Consider the following 25,896-nt stretch of genomic DNA (forward strand, 5'->3'; position numbering starts at 1 on the left):
CAGACCATTTCTGCAAGTAAGTGGCAAAATGTTTGTTTGATCTGGTAGCTGGAACCCTTTGTTGGGAGCTCACAATGTGTGAAAAAAAGAGAAGAAAAGCTCTGTCTGTAATGCATCTGGAATGAATGCTTTCCTTGCCTGCCGATCAGAGCAGATTATAGTTCACCTGCTGTGAACTAATCTCTCAGGGAGAGGGTCAGTTGTTTGGATAGTGTTGCTAATGGAAGGCAAAACCTTTCTCTACATTCCCTCCTTCAGTGCTGGGTCTGTTTAGGAGATGAGTCAGTCCTGGGTTATTCATCAACTTACTTAGGAGCTATCCACCCAAGTTCACAAGTACCACCAAAGCACTTTACAATTACAGGAAATTATACTTAGGAGCTAATGTTAAAACACAGCTCTCTGCTCACTTCTCCAGCATGAGAGGCAGAGTGTCAGAATCGTGGCCCGCATTATTTCATTGTGCTGGAGAAAATACGTGGCAGGAATTTATTCCTTACCACGCTCCTCTTTGTGGATCTGAGCTCCAGTAGTGCTGGGGGGACATTTCCCCGGGAGAGGCTGGGGAAGGGGTGAGGCAGTGTGATGAGGAGCCTTTCTGGTGGTTGCACCAGGTCCTTGGCTTGCTGCAGAACAGCATGTCAGAGCAGTGCTGTGGGCAGGGGCCCCTGGCAGCCTGCCTTGCTCACTGGGTGCAGTGTGACATGTCTCACTGCCAGGGCTCAGACACCAGGAGAGAGGATGGTGACAGTCGTCCCCGGAGTATGCTGTGCTTGCACTACCTCCAGGTCTCTTATCCTCAGCCTTAGGCTCTTCACCCTGTAGGATTTAATGGGCAAGTACATATTGCTTGTTTTATTCATAGCCCTGCTCTTGTAGGACTGATGAATATCATAGAATGGTTTGGGTTGGAAGGGATCTTTTAAAGATCTTCTAGTCCAACCCCTTTGCAATGAGCGCTTTCAACTGGATCAACTCAGAGCCCCATCCAGCCTGACCCAGAATGTTTGCCCACCTCTCTGGGCCCACCTCTCTGTTCCAGTGTGTAAAAAACTTCTCCCTTATATCTAATATGTGGGATTCAATCAATGAATTCCCTGTGTGAAGGCAGATGGCTCTCTCCATGCCCTGTCAGTGCCTCTGACCCAACAAAGGGTCATGCTCTGGACTCTTCCTGAGGGCCTCGTGCCACCCCCTCCTCAGTTTAGGGTAGATTCAGCAGCAGGATATCCTCCATAGGTTTGTTGCCATGTAGGAATTGTTCTCTGTCTGCACGTGGGCAAGCATTGTTTGGTTAGTTTCTTATTTTTGTATCACTTGCAATGTGGGTTTTGGAACAAAGTCAATAAATGTACACATCGGTGTCAATAACTCATGTTTTTGTCTCAGAGACAGACCCTCTGTTTAGACAGTGATTTTTAATCCCACTTTAACTCCCATAGTCCCAAGGAAATGATAACTAAAAGTCTTCTTTATGGTCTTTGTAACTGCTTAGTCAATGGTTTGTACTACGGAATTTTAGTGAGAGATTTTTTGAAAAGGAATATTTTTTCAACTACGGCTTGCAAGACGTAGTTAAAATGACAAAAATGTTGAAAAGCAAACCATTTAATACTGTCCCTTTTAGCCTTTTGTTGTTTTACTCCTGGACTCTGCAACACCAGCATTACTAGCCAAGGGCTCTCAAGGAGAGTGATTTACCAGTATCAGGCCCACCCACCTTTCTTTAGTTGCCCAGCTTTGCATGTCCAAGATGCCCATCTACAGCAGAGTCCACCCATGTGAGCCTCACAGGCAAAAGCAAGCTCAAAAATCACATTTCCAGATGCTTATACCATGTTTCATGTATTCTGACCTACAGAGACACACAGAGCTGCTTAATTGTGGACCTATTTTTGTTAGACAAGATACTGGTTCTAGAACAATGAAGCTTTCCCTCTTCCCCCATGAAACCAGCCCATCAGTGGGATTTTGATCATGATGTTGTTGTCTTTTTCTTCCAAGTGTCCATTCAAACCCCTTTTATAGGAAAATTTATAACCATAGGTAATGATAAATCTTTTAGGGATGTACAAAAGATGTGTATTTTGCTCTCATGCAGCCATTGAGCAAGGTCTGTATTTCACTGCCTTCTGTTTAATCCAGGCTTCTCCTGGGGACACCCAGCTGCAGTGGAATATAGATATTTTGCCATCTGAGGCCACTTGCCTTATGATTAAGAGGAGGTTCTTCAGTGCTAGCAAGATGATCATCAATTTTATGTCCTGTAATTTCTCTGTCCTTAACTTTACAACATTTCGATAATTTGCCTCTGACTTAGTAGCTTAAATTTGTCTGTAAATCTGTTCTCCTGGGAGTGTAAGAAAACATCTTTAAATCATTCTTATGTGGAGAGACACTTGCAGTATTTTTTATTAATATTATTCATTGCTTTTATGACAAGTGAAAGCCATGACTGAGGTACTGAGCAACCACACAGAGATCTGAAAAGAAAGAAAAAAAAAAAAGAGAGAGATAAAGAGGGAGTGTAGGAGTCACTGTCAGCTTTTTGTACACCCCAGGTTGAGCAGTGTCTGTGATATTGCTGGAAATCTGGAATTAAACCTGTATCTTCCTTACTGGGCCGGTGCTTTAAATGTCAGCATGCTCTGTTTCCCTCCAATGTGACTAATTTTTTTAATTTTCAGTTCTGCAAAACCTCATTTTTCTCTCCTTCAAAATACTTAGAATAATAGATTCTTGCTTTTATTCAGGTTGTCACAGGGACATGAGAATGCTAAAATACCAGAACAAGTGTTTGTGCTCCCTATCTCTGCCTGTACTGGGTTTTAAGAAAAAGATAGTAGTGATTCCAGCGGTGTCATGTTAATTTTGTGGTCCAGGGACCGCTGTCCCTGGAGTCACACAAGTGTCCAGAGCTGTTTGCTGCAGTGGATGCTCTGTTAGTACTTTTATGTTAATAAAGAGCTGATCATGAAGAAATCCTCCTCCTGTGGAAGCAGGACAAGAAAAATCCTGACTGCCCTGAAGTCTTTGCACTGGCCTCCGTGGGGTTTGGTGTCAAACCGCTGGAGCCCAGTGTTATAATCCAGGGTTGCTGGAATAGCAAGCAATAATCATTGCTGGGATGTGACCGTATAAACCCTCCAACAACACTAAAAGCTGACCTTAGGAACAACAAACCCTCTTTAATTCCTGTGACTGTCTCTAGATGGCACTATGGCAGTAGAAGTTTTGCAAGGAGAAATTTGAAGGGAGCGAGTAAGGAGCCAGGAGGCTGCGGGCTCCTGTCCTCTGCCAGGATGTTCCTGGGCTGCAGGAGAAAGAGATCGTATCAATTTTTTTTAGTACCCCACAAGACATCAGTCAAAACAAGTCAATTTATTTCTTTCTCGGGGGCTAAAACTGGTTTCATGACGCAGAGATTAATTTCTTACAGCATCTCTCCGTGTTTCATAGCTGGGAGTACAGCACAAACGAATCCATTTCACCTTCATCATCCTTTGCAGATTTTCCACAAACTATTTGCCACAGGGAAGGATTCATCTTTATATACTTCCCATCTTACCTCAGGTTTTCAGGTGTTATTTTTCTGTTGGCATCAGGTGCTTCTCTGTGACTTAAACCATCAAGAGCATGGAAATATCACTGAAGCCTGCATTTTCTGCATTTAAAATTGGCTCAATTAGAGTCCTGGTGAGAGAAAATATTCTTCTTTAAGACAAAAAGATTGGTGGCAAATCATGCTAATGAAGTATTTAAAAACCCAAGAGAGACAATACTTAAAGGGCTAACAATAAGAGGATGACAGAGGAACAGGGAATGTACAAATAGCAGGGTAGCATTGCATTTTTGGTTTACATGTTGTTTCATGTAATTGAAGCATTGCTATTGCATCTATCACTTGTGCTCCTGCCAGAGCAATTCTAATGCTCTGTGAGTTCAAGTTAGCCTTATTGTCTTGCTTTTCAAATGCTGTTTGATTTTTCAGTAGTTAGACTCAAGGGATATATTCTCCCCAGGACAATGAACTGTTTTACTTCTTTTCTAATAATTACAGCTGCTGACTTCAGTGCTGGGTGAAGTAAGAAGCTGAAGGAGAGCCCTGTCTTTGGGCAGATGAGCAGACCTGTTTGTTGCCTTGTGGGCCCTTTTACTGCAGAGGAAGAAATGGCATCATGGGTTTGGCAGCTGCAGAGCAGGGTTTAGTTTCAGCATCCCGTGATGAGGTGTGGGATGCTGAACTTTTCCCAAGGTGTTCTCACAGCCTGGTTTTAGGAATCCAGTTAAGTATGGCCATCAATGTCCACAGGTAGGTGCTTCCAGATAGTGGATGAAAGCACCTAAATTCAGTGGGTTTAGGTAGAAATGGCTTATCCTCCTTCCTAAGTTTAGATCCTCACAAATTATTTCAGTGCCTCCTCTCCCTTGTACTTCAGTGGGAGCTATGGATCTATCTGAGGAGGTGAGCCTTGGTCAGGGGAGGGTTGTGCCCATAAATTCAGTTTTAGCTGAGCCATCAATCTGCCTGAAGAAGTCAATAGCCAAATACTGAAGCTGACATGAAACCCATGATTAGTAGAGAAAAGAAGCAGGAACATTTCTTTATAGGTAACAGTAACGGAAGATACAGACTCAGTTCTGACTTCCAGGAATTACCTTTCCATCAACCTCTCGACTTTAGATTTTAAAAGGCAGCTTCCCTTTCCAGATGTGTTACTTGAATTTCCCAAGGAGAATGCAGTTCTCTATCCCCCCTTTCAGTGGTGTTGCACGTCCAACATTCCGTTGCCCCTTTGGAGCAAGGGTGCTTCTGCCACAATGGGGACAGCTGAAGAAAATTAAGGAGACAGCCCCAAACGATTGCAGAGCATGTGCAGAGCATGTGTGGAAGTGCTGATGCTCTGGGAAGTGTGTCCTTGTAAGCTCCCAATCTGTCCCCACCACCACCCTTCTGGGTGCCCTGCCACGTGTCAGTCCCTGGGAGCTGCACTGGTGCACTTGGTTGTCCCTGTAACATCTCTTTGTGCACATGAGTTAAGGTCTGGGGTTCAGTTCTCATGGGAATGTCCTAGAGCAACCAAATCCTTTGCTTCTCCCCACTTTACATTCATACCTTGCTGTTGATGCTCCTCAGCCCTTGGAGGCCATCAGCCCAGGGCAGAGCTCAGCCCCAGTTAGGATCTCTGCTGCTCTTCACCCTTGCTATGATCTCAGGACACCAATGTGCTCCATGCCTAAAGATACATGTGTTTTTCTTGGAAGAATCAGGAACCTAGGAACCATCATCCAGGTCCTGGGTGTCACAGGTGCCTAATGCAAAGCAAGAAGGTGCTCAGAAGGTTACGCAGCACCTTCAGAGTGGTGTGGCTTTGCTCTCATTGCTGCCTAGTGCAATGAGAATCACTGGTCTGGAGCTAAACCCTGGGGAGCTGGGACAACGTGCTTTCCTGTCAGCAAAGTGGGAGGAGAGGTGAAACACCTATGCAAAAAAATTGTGCAAAAATTTATTGTGCCTTTCCAAATGCGGATCTTTGGAAACTGCCTGTCCAGTGTGAGCACACAGCAGCTTCAGGCAGGCAGCCAGCTGCAATGGAGCCATTATTGTTATTATTGATACTATTACTATTATTGTTATTTTTATAAATATTTATTAGTAGTAGTAGTAGTAGTAGTTGTTGTTGTTGTTTAAAAATATAGATGTAGTGCTATAAGATAACATGTTAACTTTGACTGATCAGCCACTGTTTGGGATGTAAGCAGAATGTTAGGGGGCTTTTCCATTAAGTGATGAGTGAAACCGAAGGAAGAAATTATCCTTTCTACTAAAAATCCATTTAGTCATTAGATCCCAGTATTGAAAGTATAAAGGAAGGGTTATTTTAGCTTTCAGCTGACCAGAAAATGACAGTTGGAAGACAACAGGAGGCTCCCTTTCACAATGTAAGAGCCCTTTCTTCCCTGGATGAGGGGAGTGTTTCTGACTGTGGCCTCATGCTGCTTGTGTGTGTTTTGTTTTTACTCTGGACTGAAATGCTCCTGTTAAAAGGTGGGAAACTAACCTAATTACACATGACATAAATAAAGTCTTGCTGTACATCAGCACAGTATTTATCTGGAATAATTTTTGAGTTATTTTGCTGGTTTTGCTGTATCCTAAAGCAATTTTCTTGCTACAGCCAAGTCCCGTTCTTGCACAAAGCACAAGATTTTTAGGGAAAATTAATATCATACCAATCACTGGTAGGCAAAAGGATAAATAACCTGTCACAGGCCATGGTACAGATCACATTAGGGCCTGACCTGCTCCAGCCCTGGTGCCAGACCCGAGCCTGTGGGAATGCAGAGGCTGATATCTGCTGTTGGAGTGCTGCCGCTGTTTGCAGTGTTACAGCACGAGTGAAAAATGAGAGATGCAGAGGTTAAAGGCCACCCATGGGGCAGCGCACTGGGGGTTCAACCTTATTACCAGGGCTGGGGATCCAAGTGCTTTGCTGTCCCCACCAGCTCCCACTGCTCACTTTGTGCCTCCAGGATCCAAATTATCCGGCAGCCCCTGGGAAAACACCTCTCCTGCTCCTGTGCCACAGCCCTCCCCCAGCAGCAGTTCTTGACCTGTGTTTGAGCAACATGTGTTTAAAGAGCAGCACTTCAGCTGCCCTGTGGAATTAGGCTTGAGGAACGCTGTGGTTTTGGGGTGGAGAATCATCAATTTTCTATTATTTTTGCAAAGGACAATGGGTGTTTGGGATAGCTTTTCTCACAGTCTTTGGCTCTGGACTTAGCATGAATTCCTGTCAAAGCCACCCACCTACGGAACGCTCTGATGCCAGAGTGAATTTATGTGAGCATATTTTGTCTAGAGGACAGAACTGCTGCCTAATCTAGAGGCAGGATGATTTAACTAAGCAATATTACATTTATTTTGGAGTTGCAATAACTGACAGCAGTTCTGGACACAGAGTAAGACTTCCAAGCAAATGCTTTCAGTGATGTGGAAATATTTCCCAGTATGTTTTTGAAATGCGCTGTTCCTGAGGACTGTGTTGCTTGAGTGAGGTTTCCTTCACTTGCTCATCTGGTAACAGAGCACTGGATGCCTGGCTCGTGAGTCTGCCCTTAAAAACCTAAGCTCTGATCAGTGCCAGCATGAGGATTTCAGCAGGCGCTGACTCATGTCAGAGTCTTCTCTCAAGATCTTTTAGTCACTGACATGGTTCCTAACATAAAGATATTGCATGTGAAGTGTTCAATGCATACTGGAACCACTGGTTCTTGGTTTAAACTGCAACCATTTACACTCAGCATATTGCATGGACTGCTTTGCTGTCTCCAGTGGCCTTCGGGTGAAAGAAGGGACCATTTCCTGGTCTCTGTGGAGCTGGTCCACAGGTTAGGAGTGAAAGTGCACCTTCTCCACAGTAGCATCTAGGACTAATTGGGTGATGATGTTGCTGGAATGTTTCCTTTACCCCAAAACAGCTAAGGAATCATTGCTTTTCGTTGCCAAAGTTTGGAACCACCACGACATCCCTCCACTGAGGTGCTTTTGGCAGTTGGGAGACTTTTCTTTGTTTTTAAACATAGCACCTCCTTTTCTTTCCTCTACCTCTCTCTTCCATGGCCATGTTCTATCTGCCAACATCAATAAGTTAAAGTCAGTCATTTAATTCAGAAGAGCTGTTTGCAAGATGCAGCTTTCAATCATCTTTCATGGGAATAGAAGGATTCCCATGGCAGTGAAAGAGAAAAACTTGGGGTCTGGCAGACTGATGATGTAGCTTCAGACAGGAATCTGCTTGCTTGTTTGCTTGTTTGTAGTAAAATCCCTTCCCTTCTCCTTGCATATATCACTAAGACAATAATCAGGTTTTGCAGCAAAACATTCCCAACATTTTTTTTGGCCAGAATTGCATGTGCAGCTCCAGTGTCACAGAGCATCTGTGTGACCTGCTGCCTCACAGCTGTCTGAAAAAACTGGGCATTCTCTGCATTTTATAAGATTTTCAGACATCCAAGCCTGGTCTGTATGATTTTTTCACTCTCTCATCTTGTCCCAGCTGGCATCAGAAAGTTTTCCCAGGGGCAGCAGGTAGCATGAAACAGAGCTGAGCTGTGTCTGGTCATACTTGAACTCCGCTTACTCCACAAAAAGTCTATTCCACATTGGGTTTGCGGAACACCCAACTTTTTAAAGGAATCTTTTACTAATGAGTTCATTCACCTCAATAGAAATTACTCTGCAGAACTGGGCACTAGTTTTTTATCTATCCTTTGAGCCCACCAGCAGAGCACACAATCACTCCCAAAGCAAACACATTCCACTGTGACTACCAGCAGATGGAATAGCAGGCTCTGTTGGCATGGATGAGGTTATTGCTTGAGAAAAAGTGCAGTATTGGACCCCTAAGGAGTGAAAGTCAGCAGAAGACGGGGCTGACAGGATGATATGTGCACTCTGCAATTCCACTGTGTCCACTACCCGCTACACGGCCTGCTAACATCTCACCCTTGCCTTTTTTATGAAACAATCCGTATGCTTTCAGCTCAGAAATGGAGTTCTTTTGAAGTTTAAAAGCAGTTATGTCATAGCTGAAACAGCTGTTCAACAACCACCCAAGCAAGCGGCAGTTCCCTGTGCTGCCTTTCCAGAGCTGAGCTGGCTTTGTGCGTCTGTGTGTCCCAGCACAGAGGAGTGCAGGAAGCACAACCAGCTGGAACAGTATTTCAGAGAATGCCTGTGGATGGGTTTAACCTCCACAACATGGCACTGCCTAAAAGCTGGTGCATAGTGGACACTGCTCTGTCTGTGCTGCCCTGTGGTCAGTGGAGAGGGAGCAGATGCGGACTCTCCCCCACCTCTTACAGGCCTTTTTCCAGGTGGGAAGAACTGCCACGTTTGACCATTCCATGGATTTCACAACCTTGCTGCAACACAAGCGTGCAACCCTCAAACCTCTGCACCTGTGCTTTCAGGGAATTCAGGCTGATGTTTCTGCTGTTTCCCCACAACTGCTGGCCCAGGGTTTGTGCCTTGCTGGTGTCAGCCATGGTGTGGGCTGACAGCCCCAGTGAGGTCAGCAGGACAGTGTGGCCGCCCACAGCCCTTCACATGGCTCCTCAAAAAGCTCAGTGCCAGCTCACAAAAACCTCAGTGTAAAATAAGACCCTCAGAGAGATCTTCTACAGCTTATAAATCCCCATCACAGCTCTCCCACCCACCAGTGTCAGCCAGGCTCTCCTTCCTTCTGAGAGGCTGGTACCTGGGCTGCCATTGCACCAGGCAGGCAGCCTTCAGTGCCTGTAGCTCACGAGCAGCACCTTGTAATTCCATCCAATTTGATGCTCTAGGTGTGACTTCAGACTACTGCCATGGAAGAAATCACAGGTAAAAGAGAGTACAATTTACAGAAATGAAGCTGGAGATGGCGCTTCATTTCTCCCAATAAAGAGAACAGAGGGCTGCAGACAATTTCATCTTCAAACACTGGGTCTTACTGATGAAACCAATTTTTCAAAACAAACCACAAGTCAATGACCTCTGGCATGCCACAAGATGTGAATAACAGCATAAATACATTCCTGTCAGCCTGCTTATGGACATTTCTCATAATATCTCGGAACAGCACAGAAGACCACACTGAATATGAAGTTTCCATGATTAACCAATGTTTTGAAGTACTGTGATTATGGTTTAACCAAAAATTATTGCTTTGGTTCAGCACTTCAGCATCATCATCATCAAATTATCACATTGCAATATTTTGCTCTACACAGTAATTGCATTCAGAGCAGTGTTTGCTAAAAGAGAGAACTGAGCTGAGGTCTTCAGCACTTCTGAAGTATGGGAGGGTTGCAAGGAGTTTGATTTAGATAGAGCCCATCCACTAGCAATTATTTTTACTAACAGGCCTTATAAATTCAGAGTGAAGGAGTACTCAAAAAGTTCTGTTATAGAGACCCGTGCAAATTATGGACCTCAAACTCCATTTGGACTAATTGAAGTCCAGTTCCTGGCCTCAAACCCAGGATGAACAGGGGAATGATGCTGCTGGGAGAGAGGAGGGGTGCAAGTCAATAGTATCAACAGGCTAAGCAATATTTTCATTTAGAGTAGAAATGTTGATGTTTTTCACTCATTGACATTTAAACTGCTGTTTATCAATGATAGATGTGTTATTATTTGGGCACTTGAAAAAATTGGAAAATTTGGTTGTTTTGTGTTTTGTACAAACCATGGTTGTTTTTTTTTTAATTTTGAACTTACAGTATGGAAGCACACTGTAACAACAAGACATTCCAAACCAAAGTTAAAAGCAACACATTTCTGTCTCATAGCAGATAATTTCGAGTTTATCTGAGGTACAGCTAGCTGGCTAGATATAAAAAATACAAATGCCAACCAAGGTTAGAGATATCCACTGAATGCCTCAGCATCACTCAGTCCTGCAATTTTGACCAAAATATGTTATGCAGATAATGATGGAGGGCTACAATTCTGTGAAATAGTAATTTTTGAAATGGTCAAGCTCTGGGCTGATCCTGCGGTGGAGGTGTTTTAAGTGGAGACTACAGCTCATTTTGCACCTTGTCCAATTCCCAGCTTGCCTGGGAGTCCCTGCCACATCAGAGATATTTTACGTGATCACTGCAAACAGTGGAGCTGCTCAAACACTGAATGTGAGTCAGTTGCTGAATTTTGGGTTTGGTTTGGTTTTTAAATGATTTTGAAGTGGGTCTCCCTTTATAGGAGATAAACCGAAATGCCTTTGCACACATTACCCATGCAACTGCATTCTTAGGGCAGAAGCTGACTGGGACCAAGCATGAGAGCATCTGTTAAAATAGCAGGCAAGTCACTTAAGCCAGAATTATTTCTCTAAGGGCCGAGTCAGACTGGGTGGCACCGCTGAAGGAGGCAAGTTTGGGTGACGGCTTTCAGACAGTGCATGGTACTTGAACTGAATCCTACCTTGAATGTTTCTAAAGAGAGAAAATGGGGAGACAGTGGACTGAACACATTAGCTTTATACCTTTTAAAGAATTTCATCTCGTGGTTGGAGAAACCCATAACCCTGCAACACTCGAGTGAATGTTGTGACAGGAACCCGTCCTGGTTCAACTGCTTGACTGGCATTACACAGAAAGACCACTCCAGAGATGAACTGTCAGGTCAAGCTTAGAGAAAAGACTTTTAAGACCTTTATTTTTTGTTCTAATCCTCTATGTTATTCCTAAGTTTACTCTTTTGGGCAAATTTCTCGTAGCCTGCTTTTATGGAAACAGCTTCTTTAAACACTAAAAGAAAATTATGCCCTTTGGCGCTTTTAATTCACTGTCATTGCAGTAATTCATGCCAAAAAAGGTGGCAGGGGAGCCCTTATAAAGCTCTATTAATTGAAATAAATGAACCATGCTTTGGAGAACAGTGTACCATAGAGGAAGGGCTGCCTTCTGAATCCTGCTCCCATAGATGTCCCTTGTGATTTCAGGCATGTCGTAAAATCCACTGTCCACCTCATTTTCCCACCTTATTAAGATGAGGCTGAGATTGTTCTTTACCTGAGACCCCTGGGCGTTGTGAAGTCTGACTCAGGGCTTCAGAAGAACTTGGAGGACCAGGAATTTTATTTTGAAAACCATAGCAAGCACTAGGCTTTCCCAGAGAGTGGCATTTATGAGCATACTTTCATTAGTCCCTTAGCTTTTTCTTTTTCATTTGAATCTGGAAAAATGTGTTGAAAGTCATTTCATGGGGGACTCTGGGAGAAATCGAGCTTCTTGCAGAGTGGGAGCTCTAGGGGGTCACGAGTGGTGAGGTCGGCTCCCCGAATCCACCCGACAGGAGTAGAAAAACCTCACTGTTTTGAGGATGGCCTCAAAGCCTCCACTGGCTTTAGGTTGGACCCAAACCCCTGACTTTTTCCCAACTCTTTCATTTTTACATTCAGTCTCAGAGAAAGGGGAAGGTGAGAAAGAGAGACAGAAGTATGTGTCTGCTCCCCTCCTCCTCTCCTTCTCCCCAAAGATCATTTCCATCCATCCAACTTCTTTCCCAGATATGGTATCATTTGCTTCTGTGACTAATCTCTGGGTGGGAGAAAAAATTATTTTGAAAGTTCAAGAGAAACATAAGCTGCACATTTATGAGTGTTTTTTTCCTCTTCCTTGGCTCTGAATGACCAGAGTTTTATTATTCCTCTTGACTGCATGCTGAGATAGGTACTTTCCTTTCAAGCAAGGCCTGCTGCTGGCAGCAGGCAACAGAGGCTCCAAACCTGGGATACTCTTTTCATGTCTGACTCTTCCATTAACACCAATACTTTAACCTTTTCCACCCCTCCACCCCCCTTGGTGTTAATGCTTTTGGATAAAGGTGGCCCAGGAAGGTTGAGGTTTCAAGGAAAAGCAAGTATTACGAAGAGAAACCAACCAGGGCTCAGAATTTCACTCTCCACATGCATCATGATCTCACTTCACGTGTCTTTTTACAGGCCTGCTCCAGCACACAGAGAGACCCAGGTGTTGGTGTGTCATCATTAAACCCGTAGCGATGGGGAGCCAAGCTTACCTCTAGTCCCAGCTCTTCCTGGAGAGATGTCCCTGGGGGACCCAGCAGTGGCAGATCAGACTCAGTGCCACAAACAGGGTCAAGAACAAACGTCTGGCTCTTCATGAACTGCTTGGAGGAAAAGGCAGCAGCAGGGTAAGGTTACTGTGTTGTCTGGTTCCTGCCCTCAGGGCCACGCTTGGCCCATGCACAGCCAGAGAACACAGCCAGCATTGTCCATCATACAACTACACAACCACCACCACCGTGCCTGCAGAGCACACGTTGTCTGAACTAATGGGCCTTCAAGAGGATCCTTCTGTTTGAGAGATGATATCACAGATTATATCTGTGTTCACTTTTGGTCTGGACCGTTGCTAAGAGAAAAACAATTCTTGGCAAATTCCTTGAAGTGCTTGCTTCCTACAGTTTGGATGAACACAGTTTGTTCAAGAAAGTTGGGTAGGTGTGAGTTTCTGTCTGTTCCCCTTTTGAGAATTATTTTTGCCAGTGCAAAACTGAAGATAATAATGCTCCCATTAAAAATGAGGTGAACGCTCAGGCTAACTTGAGTGGGTGGAAAGGACTTCAAACAGGATGAATCTGGGGACAAACCTACTCTTGCCAAGACAAACAGCTGCAGAGATCTCTGGAAAGAAAAAGGGCCCTCCAGCACTGCTGTTCAAATAATTCAGACACACAGGGCTGGTTGAGGCTATGTATCTATCACATTATAATTAAAACCAATGGCTTTCATATGAAGGGAGAAAAGGTGCATCGTAAGTCATGAAAGAGGACTGGAGAACTGATATCATTAGGACAACAAACTGATATTCCTTAGGACAACAGAGATATGAGATGAGTGCAAACCAAAGCAGAAAGCTCTCACTCTCCTTCCTACATCTGTCTTTCATTTGCTTTGCCTCTATCTGCCAGTTGTTGATGTTTTCTCACATTATCTTGGTCCCTTTGTTCAAATTGCATTTCATTCCAAGAAGGCAGGGAGCTCCAGGTGTGAATGAGGGCTGTGAGCATGAACTCACTGTCGCAGTTATTATTGTTATCATTCCTCTGAAAATCAGCTTGGTGGAGGTTTGACTGCGCAATTTGTTCTGCCATTTTAACTGTATCCTTGTTAAATGTAGAAAATGGAAGGAAAACGGAATGAAAATGTGGAAAATGGAATGAAGTGCAGTGCTTTGCATGATGGCTTGCACCCGAAGGTGCAGTCTTAGCTAACAAAGTGCTGGTGTACTGTGGAGCAAGGTGTTTGAGGTTGCAGGTTTGAGACCTGCTGCTCAAATGGGTCAGGTGCTCAGGACTTGCTGTGCTTCTTTGTAATGGGATAAACTGTATGTTAAAAAAAGTTAATATGGAATTTGCAATGCTCAATAAAGTTTCAGTGTTTTTTATTTTAAGATCCCTGTGATATTAAGTAATTGTATTCCCACCATCCAGCTATTTAGCAATCTAAAACCATACTATTTCCCCCATTACTATTGTTTCCATTATTGGCAGTAGACTTGTGGATATCTGGTTATTTTTGTCTTTGGACATTCCCTGTGTACATCCAACTGGGCCCTGATCTTTTAATATATTTTTCAGCGGTCCCCTCTGCTCACACTGGGCCCCTGGAGATGTTATGGAACTCCTTTGTGTGAATTGGATGAACACATCTCTGGGATGAGCCTGGAGCAGACAACTGCCATAACATTAAGCTGAACTCCAGCTTTCCCCCCAGCTTGGCATGATGTGTTCATTCCCTCCACAAATCAGGTGCAGCCAGCAGGAACAGCTCAGCCCTGATTCAGTGGGGATTAAGAGCACAAACAACGGTGTGTTTCTCCTCAGATCCTGCCTCAAACACATTTGCCTGCCAGTCATACTGTAGCCTCATTTGTGAAATGATGATGGCTGTGTGATCAGTCTGCTGGAACTGCCATTTGGTTAGTAATTTTTGAAACTGTTCACATACAGTTGGAGGCCTCAAATATAATAATTTTTAGGAGTTTCTGTTTTAGGAAATACAGATAGAAGGAAAGCTTTATTAGTACCTCTGCTCAGGGAGAGGTAAGAAGTTCAATCATTAATTAATACTGACATATCTGCAGCCAGGTGAAGGGGACAGGTGTGCTATGAAAAAAACAAAAACAACCCAGAAGTCTTCATTAGCTTGTTGCTTACAGCAAAACATGCTTAAAGAAAAAAAAAAAAAGACTTGCCAAAAGAGGAAGACACAGAGGCATTTCGTGTTTAAGTTCTCTGCTAGAAAATGACACCCCCCACCCAAGAGGCAAAATGTCTCCTGAATATTTTTTACCCCATTTAAATGATCTTCAGAAAGAGAAGACAACAACACTCTGCATTGTAATTTAAGAACAGTTAAAATAAAAATAAATTAATAAACAAACAAACCAACCAGCAAATATGGTAGCGGGATGCAGTTGGATACTTATGCACTGAGCTTTTTTTGCAAAAGCCATCCATCCTTAGCCTGAAACCAAAGAGTGGTGGAGGACAGCGCTGCAAACCTCTGCTCAGGGACACCTGCCTGTGGCCTGCAGGCCCACGGGGATCCCTCACCTAATTCTACAGTTTGCAATAGACAGAGAAAAGGTGTTAGATACATTACAAGTACAGCCAGCAGTCTGTACTCTCAGTGGAAAATGCTCAAAGGTCACAAGCTGAAACAACAGGAAATCACAGAGCAGACATGGAGAGCACCTAGAGGCCTAATTTACCTAAATACTCCTTCCAACCCATTCAGTGTGGGGAGCACCTGTGGGTGGCACTCAGGAGGTTTGAGAACTGGGAAGCACTGATCCGAAAAGGAGATAGGCTGCTGGGTGGGAACGTAGATACTAAGCCAGTCCACAAGAAACCCAATCTTCTGCCCCGAGCTTTTCCCATCACAGCTTCCCCTCTCCCTAGTGCAAATCTATAAACAGGAAGATCTCAAGTTAGAGCAAAAAGCTGCAATTACAGACTGGGAGCACAGAGAGAGGTCAAGGGAAGGAGAGGCTTAAGGAAACGGCACCACTGAGCCAGGATCTGGCACTGCTGGCTGAAGGCTTGTCTCATTTTCAGACCCGTGGCTGAACAGGACCCTTAAGAGCAAAAGGATTTGGCAGACTGGGACAGCCCATGGCCAGGGATAGCCCTTGGCTGGACCACACAGACTCTCCAGATGGGCTGTGACTCCAAAGACAGGATGGCAAGCAGCTTTGACTGTCTGGTTGGTATTTCAATAGATGGGCTCTTTTTAACTTTGTTTTTTAGAGAGTTTCCCTTCTATTTTGCAACAGCAGTTCCTTCCTGTGCCAGGGGTAGCTCATTCAAACCAGCTCAAGTGTTTATACCTCCCACTGCATTTCCTACGGTGGGTATTTCTAAAACAGCTTCGCTGGTGGAGTCCTCTCAAAATAACGTGTTAAAGACCAAATGATTTAGCACATAATTAAGGAGTAAACAATGATGTGATCAGCAAGAAGTCTGCAGTGTCAGCTGCAAGGCAGGATTTGCATGCAAGAAATATGCCAAGAAAAATGAGTAAATCTCTGTGTCTTTGTGTCTTGGTGTGGAGAGGTAGCTTCTGCTCCATGCCAGATGGAGGCACAATTCCAGGGTTATTTTATTTTATTTTTTTTTCTGCTACCAGCACAGCAGCAAAAACAGCAGTTCCAAGGACACCAGCAATTTGCAGGGGAGAAAAAAACCTTCCTGCAGCCACCAGGATTGGATGCTTCTTCTGGGCTTTTCTACACTCTCCAGCTAGTTTGTGTGGAAGGGCTGGTTTTCTGGATCTGCTTCCCCTTGCCCTGTGTGAGAGATGGTTTCCTTCATCCCATGCTGGGCAAAAGAGAAGCAGCATGCCTAAGCTCTACAAACAGAATATTCCTTTTTTTTAGTGATTTCCTAGATTTTAATGCAAAGGAAAGAATCAAGACACACGAAATTATTGTGATATGAATTTATAATAACATTTTATTAATATATTATGCTACAAAAATATTTTGATAAAATAATATTAGAAAGCATCTTTTTATTACACTCTTCAAAACAGTTCACAAAAGCAGGAGGCAGAACAGGAAAAAATATTTGAAATACATTTGAATTGAAAACTGACAAATATGCAATTTGAAATTCAGTGGGAGCATGAATCTGCAGGACGGTTAACCAGTCTGATAGAAGAAAAGCATTTAGTACTTATTGGAAAGTCCTCCCTGCCTTTAGCTAGATTAAGGTGCCTCCTGAAAAGTTAGTCACAGGAAAGGCTGAATTTGGGTTGGGACAAAACACATGCACACAACATGCACACATCCACATAAACATCCACACACATACACACATTCCCCTGTGATCTCAAACACTGGCAAATTAACTTTCTGCTTCAGTTAAGCTGAAACAAGCTTACATTGAAGTTGAATTCTAGCACACTTCATGGAACATTGATCACTTCAGAGATATGACAAGCCCATATAATTTTTGGATATAATATAGAAATACGGTACTAATGATAACATTTATGCTGAGATAATAACTTTGGCACTTCGGTTTCTCTAACATAAATATATGATGGGAAATTCCTCCCTAGCAGTGGTATATGGTAATGACTGAGTCATATCGTTTGACTAATCAATGCACTAAACATAGATTAAGTTCTCCCTCTTTTCATCTCTCTCTCTCTCCACAATTGTATATTGAAGAACTTAGATAAATATACAACTCTGTACCTTGGGTGTTCCTAAATTACAGTGGAGCTTGGAGGAATGGGAAGGGAAGTTCAACAAAGCAGATTTCTGACACCTGTATAAAGCATAGTTATCATAAATCATGTTCATCATTTATTGCCAGAAGACATATTGCATTATTCAACAGCCCAAGGGATTGCAGAGAAACTACATCAGTCATAAAATATAAAATACCTTCTGTCCCAGCTTACTAACTGGTTCTCCAAGTGGCAGTGCACGTTAATATAGCATCCATAGTTAGACATAAGCAAGAAAAGCATTAAAACAAAGACAGATTGGTCAGTTAGATCTGTTGCTGATGATATGGGATATTTATATCACCAGGGGAAGACCTTGGCAGTTAATTAGCATTTGTTTATAATGCTACAGTTACATATAACATGAATTGTATTCGTGTCAGCTGTAGCTGAGTTGAAAAGATGAATCGTATGACCACTGAGCTTTGGACTCATCCAAAATCGTGTCCTAGATTGCCAGACACTGTGTGACTCCTGACTGTGTTCTCAGAGCTAAAAAGGATCACCAGTGTTTGCTATTTTATGTAGTGGGCATGGATATTTTTGTTAAATCTCCTGCTCTTGTAATCTTGTGATTGCACGGGAATCTGAGCTTTCCTTTGGAAGAAAGAAAACAGTCTAGTTTTTTGAGAAACTCACAGAGGAAGCTGAAGCCCTGTGAAGCTGGTAATCAGTGTTGCTTCAAGAGCATGTATCAAATCTGGTGCACAGCTTCTAAACTCGCAGTGAATATAATCATGATCCAATGCAGTGGGTGTGCACAGAACTGCGCTAACCAGTATTACTGTGTTTTAATTAATAAAACAGTTATAATTATGAATCAGCTGCTGTAGCTGATTAGTAAACAATCCATTTCACCAACCACAGTGAGGGTTTCATTATTCAGTATTGCTCTGCTTACATGCCATGTATTGAATAAAGTGACCCTCAGTTGTACTTTAGGGTAAGGCATCAGAATAAAAGAAGTGTTCGGTTAGGGAGCTGTGCTGAAGCCATTCACGTGGGGTTCCTGAGCCAAGACCTACAGGAACCTACTTAACTTCATGTTTGATGTAAGTCATGCCTCCTCCCTTAACCAGAGAAAGCTCAGATGATCAAATGACTTAACTGCTTCTAGGTGTGCAGACCCCAAATCCAGGAGACAGCCTGCACTGACACCTGCACTGCAGCAGGATAAATGTGGGGCGCCAGCACAAGGGAAATTCGGTGAGTTCCAGTAACATTCATTAATTTCATGGAATTGCAGGCAAAATGACAGGAAATGCGAAGTAAAAACATACTTTGACATCCAAGCTATATCATCCTGAGACAGCCAAACATACCACAGTGTCTGAGCTAATGAATATTGAATTGTCCAGTGGGGGAGTGACTCAGAAAGCCTCATCGGTGACAACGGAGTGACTGTTCTGTGCAGTATGATGACAGCCGTGAGTGTGGAGAGATGTGTGTGTTCCTAATATTTTTAAAAAAAAGCCCCAGAGTCTTATGGAGAAACCCACAGATTGGGAAATGATAAAACTGTAATTTCTAGTCTTGGTCCTGTTGGTGGTTCTCCTTACGGTCTCAGACAAGTTGTTTCTGTTTTCTGCTCTTTTTTTCTCTCCCTTATCTTCATATGGTCTTGTCTATTTATACTGTAAGTTTTCCATCACCTGGAATTATTCCTGGGATAGTACCACAGAATAATTTCTGGATTCGATTTGATTACAACAAATAAAATTCAGTGGGTTTTGGTTTGTTGGCTGTTCACTTTTACTATGCAACTTATCATCAGCCTTAAGATTTGCCTACCCTATTTCCAGTTCCATTTGTGTAAATAAGACATTATAATTCAGTTTTCATCTTTGCTTTGTACACAGCAGGAGAACCAATAATCTATTTTAAATGCATTAAGGTTGAATTTGAAGGTCTGTTAAACTATTATATTCAAATGAAGGCATTTCTAGGGTAATAGCTCAAATAAAACCAAAATGAAAGTTCTCAAAATATGTTTCCAATATCCATCTCTGTGCAATAAATATGCAAGGTGAATGGCTTCTGTCCAAAACTAACATTTCTAATCTTCTGCTAGCCAAAATACACAATATGAATGTATGCAGAGGGTCTCTTTGAATCTCACATTTGAATCTCAAAGTTTTCCATTCAGCCTTATCATCTGTTGTGCTTGAAAAGAAAAAGGGGGAAGCTTATAGCACTGTCTGCTGTACCCACTTAAACTGACTAGAAACCTACACAACTTTCTGTCAAAAACAGAGCAAAGGCTGGGGGTCGTGGTGTCCAGTAAGTCAAAAAGAAGTTATCTGTATTATCCCTGGCCTTTGTAAGGCAACGAGCTGGGATATGTGAGGGAAATGCTCAGTAGTTCGTCATGGTTTCAAATGAAACCATGTGACTTTTGTAGTCTAGTTACTTTCTAACCTGCTCTCCTGAATTAACTGGTATGATCACAAGCAAACCATGAATTCTGAACTCTCTCTTGCTGCAGAGACTTTCAGGTTGTGTGGAATATCTGCAGCCCTGGAGATCAGGCTCTAGGGCTGCTGGGGAACTGACAGGACTGTTTTCAGGCAGAATTTTATCATCAGTATTGTTATTATAATCATCATCATTATCTTTTTTTCCAAGGTGAAAAAGCACTGCTTTTCCATTAAAAACCCCTTGTATTGTATATTTCTGGTTTTGAGACTTCTAACTATGATGTTTTCATCATATATTTTGGACTTTTGGGTTGTAGATGACTTAGAAAGAAAAACACTATTTCAACCCAAAATAATTTTCTAGTTGAAACTTTTGCATCCAAAGCGATTTTTGGTCATGTTTTGGTGGTGAAAAAACACCAACATGCCTTATTAAACATAATAGTTTTTAAGATGTCATGTTTGGTTTTTTTTTTCCCCATAGATATTGTTCATTGCATTCATTAACTGCTTGGATAGGGAGCAAAGTTTTCAGTGTGAGGTGTCATAACTTTTTCATCAAAGTCAGCAGAGGTACCACAGTGTACAAATGGAAGAATGTTCTGCATGTCTCTGTAACACAGGGGTTAATTTGATTCCTGTGGTCTTGAACAGATTTTGGACAAGTCATAATTATTTCAGTACAGAGATATCAGCTCTATCAGCTCATAACAGCAAGATGAAAGGGGAATTTGTAGATGGTTTTTGCCTCCAGGTTGTCCATCTGCATCAATACAATCAGTACAAGGAAGTTCTACAGATTAACAGGACACTACATCTTTATACCCTACAGACAGACCAAGCTCTGTTTGCATTTATGCTGGGAAAGGTTGTAGGCTTGTGCTGATATAAAATGAGGCAGAGAAGAAAATAATTTCAGTAGGATTATTCCAGACTTGAAAAGCAATTTTTTATTAGGAAAAAGGTGTCTTAATTTGTGTTAGCTAATGAATTATTCCAGGGCTAAGAGGGAAATTGCTGATTTCCAAAGAAAGTAAATAGTTTAGTTAAAGAAAGCAGGGGAATGTAGAGGATTATCTTGACTAATGACTTACTAAGTCATAGAAAAATAACTGGTATTTTAGGTTGTAGCAGCTAACGAGTTAAGAATGCACCTATTTTTCTAATGGGTATAGGCCACAGAGAGCAGGATCTGCTTCATTCAGTGTAAGCTATGCTAATGAGATAAAAAAGGTAAAATAAAGAAGTTCAGCAGAAATGTACTTATTGGACAGTTGCAAAAAGCAATGATTAAAGAAACAAAGAAAGCATTCATTTGGTGTCAGTTCAGACATTTGCAGAGTTGTCAGAAAACGAATATAGAAAATATTAATTTATCTGTTTCACCATCGCTACTGATTAATAGGGATGTTATTAACATATACAACAAGAAAAATAAGTTTACCAGTCGAATAAATACATTTTTCTTTTTCTTTTTTTTTTTCTTTATATGAACATGTATATTTTACAAAACCCCATAGCACTATGGGAAATAAAGATCCTTCTACAAAAAGAAGATGTAAGTCAGTGTTACAATAAAGCTTTAGAATTTCAAAATGTATCTGGGCAAAGAGACAAAATCAGCTAGAAGGCACTACTGAGTCACTGAGAAGGTCCAGCTTGTAAATGTTGTTGTCTTAACCTCCAATTCGTTCATAAATTATCTCTCTTCTCTATTCCAAGGGATTGCACGTAATCCTGATGTGGTCAGGAGGGCTGCAGTAGATTCAGGAGAAAAGAAGCTATGGTCATGCAGAGAGGAAATGTTATTGATGGCCATAAAAGACTGGCTGCAGCTGAGCTTGTGGGCTGAGGCTGGGATGGGCGATCGGAACGCGGTCTCTGATCCAGCTGGTTTGAAATCCAGATGGGAGGCTTGACTGTGATGTAGCCATTGGTTATCCTGATATAGGAAGGCAACGTGGTGGTGCTAAAAGAAAACACAAGAGAAGGAAATTAAACAGCAGAACCCTTATCTCTGCTCTGTAAACTGTCATTCCAAGTGGTAGCAACCACAACTGTTATTATTATTATTATTGTTATTATTATGATTGTGTTTTTAGGTACCTTCTTCCCACCAAGGGTCTCACAATTTGCCAAGTCTCAGTGACACGTCTTAATCACCAAGGATTGGCTACTATGTCCAGGAGAGAGGCCACAAATCACATCCTCCCCCTGTTTCACAAGCCTTAAAAAATTTCTCTAGATCCCCTCACACAACTGATAACCTTGAGTACAGGAGACCAAGCAGGTTCATTTCTTTTTCTGGCTTTAAGCCATTTTGGATCAAGTCACAATGTCAAAAGCAGACTCAGCCAGTGCTAAGTCTCCCTGCCTGTGGATTTGCCTCAATAGCTGTGTGATTGCTTATTGATTGTAGCTCGAGTTAGTACTTTGATTTGAATTTGCAGGTTGGAATTCATCATAATTCCCATGACACTGGAGGTCAAAAAGGTCCATTTACAATTGATTTGGAAGTTTAAAGTTGTAATCTCCATTTCATAAAATGCCTCCATTGCATCCATTACTGGATGATCCATAATCCACCAGTTGTCACAGAGCAGCACAGCTGAGCATGCAAACTGCACAGGGTGGATTTTGGACTTAAACCCAAGACATTCTGTTGAGGAGCAAGGAGTGAAAAAGCAAGTTCTCCTTAAAACAAGAAATGACACTAATACCTGCAGATTCTCTAAATCTTTCATGATTTGGAGGCACTGAAAACGACTGTCAAATAATTTTTTTATGGGGTAAGGAGCTATGCAGTCCTCTAAATATTTAGCTACAGTATCTGAGATCCTGACCTTGGAAGAAAAAGGCCATGTCTTGCATAATATCAGATAAAAGGAACAATACCTTACTTCAGATTCGTGCAGAGAAATAGAATTCAGAAGCACCTGAAGGCTTTTGTCTTTTTCTGTCTAAGCAATACCAAGATAGATTTTAGAACAGATGCTTTAAATGTGCTGAATCAATCACAAACTGAGAAGATCAGGGCATTGGTAAACACACATGATGGTCAACTTCAAATCCCACAGACAATCACTGCACATTACACTTCACCCCAGATTTTGGGAGAAGTCACTTCATTTCTTTCCTCATCCTTTATACTGTCACCACATCTTCTGGGTGAGATAGTTGTTCTGTAGCTAGAAGTGATCTGAACTAATGTGCAATGAATTAGAGTAAAAAGAAAAGGCAGTCTTGAATTAAAGACATAGGAATTGCTTCATGGGAGCAGATAATCCATCTAACCAGCATTAGGACTTTGACAGTGAGGAGCTGTGCTTGTTCCAGAGGAACAAACTGCTGTAAACAGAGAATTCTGAAATGAAGGCTGGTCAGAGAAAGCTCTTATCTCAATTCCCAAGGGCAGTGGTTGGTTTATGTCTTGAACTGATGATATAAGACACGTAGCTTTAGAGCTTCTGCTATATTGCATCAAAACTGCTGCAGTCACTTAATGCAAAGAGTTGATCAGTGATAAACTAATGCTGCTGCTTCAAAACTGTCCAGCTTTTTTTGAGTGGATACTTTAGTGCTGCCAAGAATGATACCAGACCAGGCACTATGCCTCCAAGCTCCTGTAATGTAAGTAACATCAAGTATGAATGGTATTCCCACAGTGAGCACAAAGCATCATTAAAGCAAACCTGACAAAATGAGGCACTACACTTTATGCATAATCCAACAGAAATGCAGTCAGGCTCCAATTTCTGATCCAGACCTCATTTATCCTGCCGAGTGATGATGTGGTGCACAGATCTGGCAGCACTGATAACAGGATCACAGTTTTGGGGGTTTTCCCCTGTACCAGGTTTCCCTAAGATATGTAAGGGTAGGTGCTTGTCCTCATCTTTTGGTTACTGATTGTCACTTTATGGAACTACAAAATGTAGCCCTAAATTAAATTTTAAACTACAAGGAGGGTCTGGTTTTCAATATCAATTTAAAAAAAATCACCAAAATGTCGTAAAGACTTGTAGTTTATGTGTATCCTGCTCCTGACACATTCTATGGGCTTGATCTTCCAGTGAGATTAAAATGTCCCTTTGCACAAACTGTGTTTCTGCTCTTCAGGGATGTCCTGTGTACCAGGGCTGGCCAGGACGCCCATAAAAGAATCACAAACCCACTCATCAGCCAACTACATCTAAGAGATTCCTAAAGCAGCCTTAAATCAACATTTTATGTTTCTGTATGATGTTTCCATTTTCTAGTCAACTTACAGAAGTGTTTTGTTGGGGTTTTTTTGTTGATTTTCTTTTTTCCCTTGAAAACAGGTATTTTTTTTAGGGAAACCACCACCCCCCCCCCCCAGTTTACTTAAGACCCCGGAGTTTCCTGTCGAAAGACCTGAGAATTTTTGATCACTTCTCCTCAGTCAATGAGGCAATTTTCTGTTTTCAAGACATTAGATTGCTATGAATGCATTCTTGTCAAGATAAATAGTTAGGTGGGGTTGTTTATTTTGAAAAAGTCCTTAAGTGCTTTACAAGAGAAGAACAGTGCATTTCCATTAATGTGTACAAAGCAAAGCATGCTAATAGCAAATGAATCACTGTTTATTCATATAAAACATTTTCTTAAATGTACTTTTAGCTGACTGCCAAAGTGGTTTGGAGATATTTAAAAAGAATGATGCCTTTTACCAAATGCTAGGACTCCTTGTAAAATGTCTGGTCCTAGTTTGTAACTCGGCTGTTTCTACAGTGAATGGGGAGAGAAACCATTCCAGAAGGTGGTCCACCTCATTGCAGTGCAAGTCTCTAGGGAGTACTTACTCTTGTTCAGGGTCTTTCACTTCCTAGGGGTTACAGAAGGGCCCTGGACAGTCAGGTTAGATTACAACCTAATCTTAGAGGTGGCCCTGGTGTCAGGAGATGACTTCTGCAAACTCCCTCTGAGCACGTTTGCATGTGCACGTAGCATCTCACTGACCCTTGGACCTTCCCCGAGGATGAAAGCAGCAGCAGAGTCCCCTGAACTCAACCAGAAACCTTCCTCAGGGAGGACTTGATCGTTGCAGAAGTGAGCACAGAGAATAATAAAAATGAATCACAGATCTGTGGGATAATAATCTAAATTATTATCACGTCTTCTCTTGCCAGTCCAGGATATTCTGTGTTTCAGTCTTTTGCGTCTGATAAAAATATCTTTAATAAAACATTCCACATGATCTGTGGTGAACAGGCAACCACCGGCTCTGCTGTTCATGCCTCTCTATTTTGCTTCTGTGTATGGGATTGTTTTAAAAACTTGGAAGACTCCAGGTACGTTTTAGCCAAATGACCTGCGGTATCATATTCATGAGCTTGTACTTTTGATCAGATAATAGGGCAGTTTTTCAAATGGGTGCATTACTCATACATTGTCTTACCATCATTAGAACGTGTAAAACTTTCCCCAAAAATGGGGCCTCAGGCACAGGCTCTGTGCACAGACCCTACTGAATCCAATTACATGATTCAAGCCCTCTAAGCTGGGTGGGTGCTCAAGCACCTTGATGATTTGGGAGCATTTTAAAGCTGAAAAATAAAACAAACACACATGCTCTGGTTTAGCCTGTGAACATTTCGCAAAGAGCTCAAAACCTAATTTTTAGTGTGACTTGGTTCACCCACATAAGCAGGGCTCATCTGACCATCTGTGTCACCACAAGAGGACAGAAGTTTGGACCAGGAGAGTCTTTTTGGCCCATTTGGCTCAAAGACAGGAACAAGATCTAAACCCCTCCTGACATTTTTGTCTAATCCAATCTCAAGAAAATCTTGCAATGATAGCAATTCCAGAGTCTCTGCAGACATCTACTGCAGAATTTCACCATTTCTGATGTTTAGAATTACTGCCTAACGTTTTACCAGATCTCCCTTGCTAAGTTCATGACTTATTCTATCCCCATGGACAGGTTTATTCCTTTACTCTTCTCAGCAGCCTTTCACGTGTTTTGCATATTTAACCATGTTTCACCTCAGCCTTCTCTTTTTTAAACAAACGATTCCCTTCCACCTTTCTGCACGAGTCCTCAGGTCCTTTCCTTCCATCCTTTCTTCTGCTCTCCCCTGGCTCTGCTTGGCTGATTAGTGTCTTCTCTGGAATGAGATGCCCCAAACTGGAAACAG

The 25,896-nt window shown here is 42.2% G+C and overlaps 1 protein-coding gene and 1 long non-coding RNA gene across 3 annotated transcripts in view; one reads left to right on the forward strand and one right to left on the reverse strand.

Moving 5' to 3' along the window:
- Nucleotides 1-19,047, forward strand: part of LOC116791203 — a 214,426-nt gene extending 195,379 nt beyond the window's left edge. The window contains exons 3-4 of one of the 2 annotated variants that reach the window (XR_004358645.1): nucleotides 12,495-12,706; nucleotides 18,565-19,047. This is a non-coding gene — a long non-coding RNA (uncharacterized LOC116791203). Of the gene's footprint in view, nucleotides 1-12,494; nucleotides 12,707-15,637; nucleotides 15,757-18,564 lie in introns of those variants that run through there. The other variant, XR_004358644.1, reaches the window with a different exon arrangement.
- TRABD2B (TraB domain containing 2B) overlaps nucleotides 16,544-25,896 on the reverse strand; it is a 278,818-nt gene continuing 269,465 nt past the window's right edge. Inside the window, exon 7 of the mRNA XM_032696985.1 lies at nucleotides 16,544-21,704. Within this exon, the coding sequence (XP_032552876.1) occupies nucleotides 21,482-21,704 (223 nt within the window). The 3' untranslated portion in view covers nucleotides 16,544-21,481. The remainder of the gene's footprint in view (nucleotides 21,705-25,896) is intronic.

The sequence above is a fragment of the Chiroxiphia lanceolata genome, chromosome 9 (assembly GCF_009829145.1).
Source record: "Chiroxiphia lanceolata isolate bChiLan1 chromosome 9, bChiLan1.pri, whole genome shotgun sequence".
Lineage (NCBI taxonomy): Eukaryota > Metazoa > Chordata > Aves > Passeriformes > Pipridae > Chiroxiphia > Chiroxiphia lanceolata.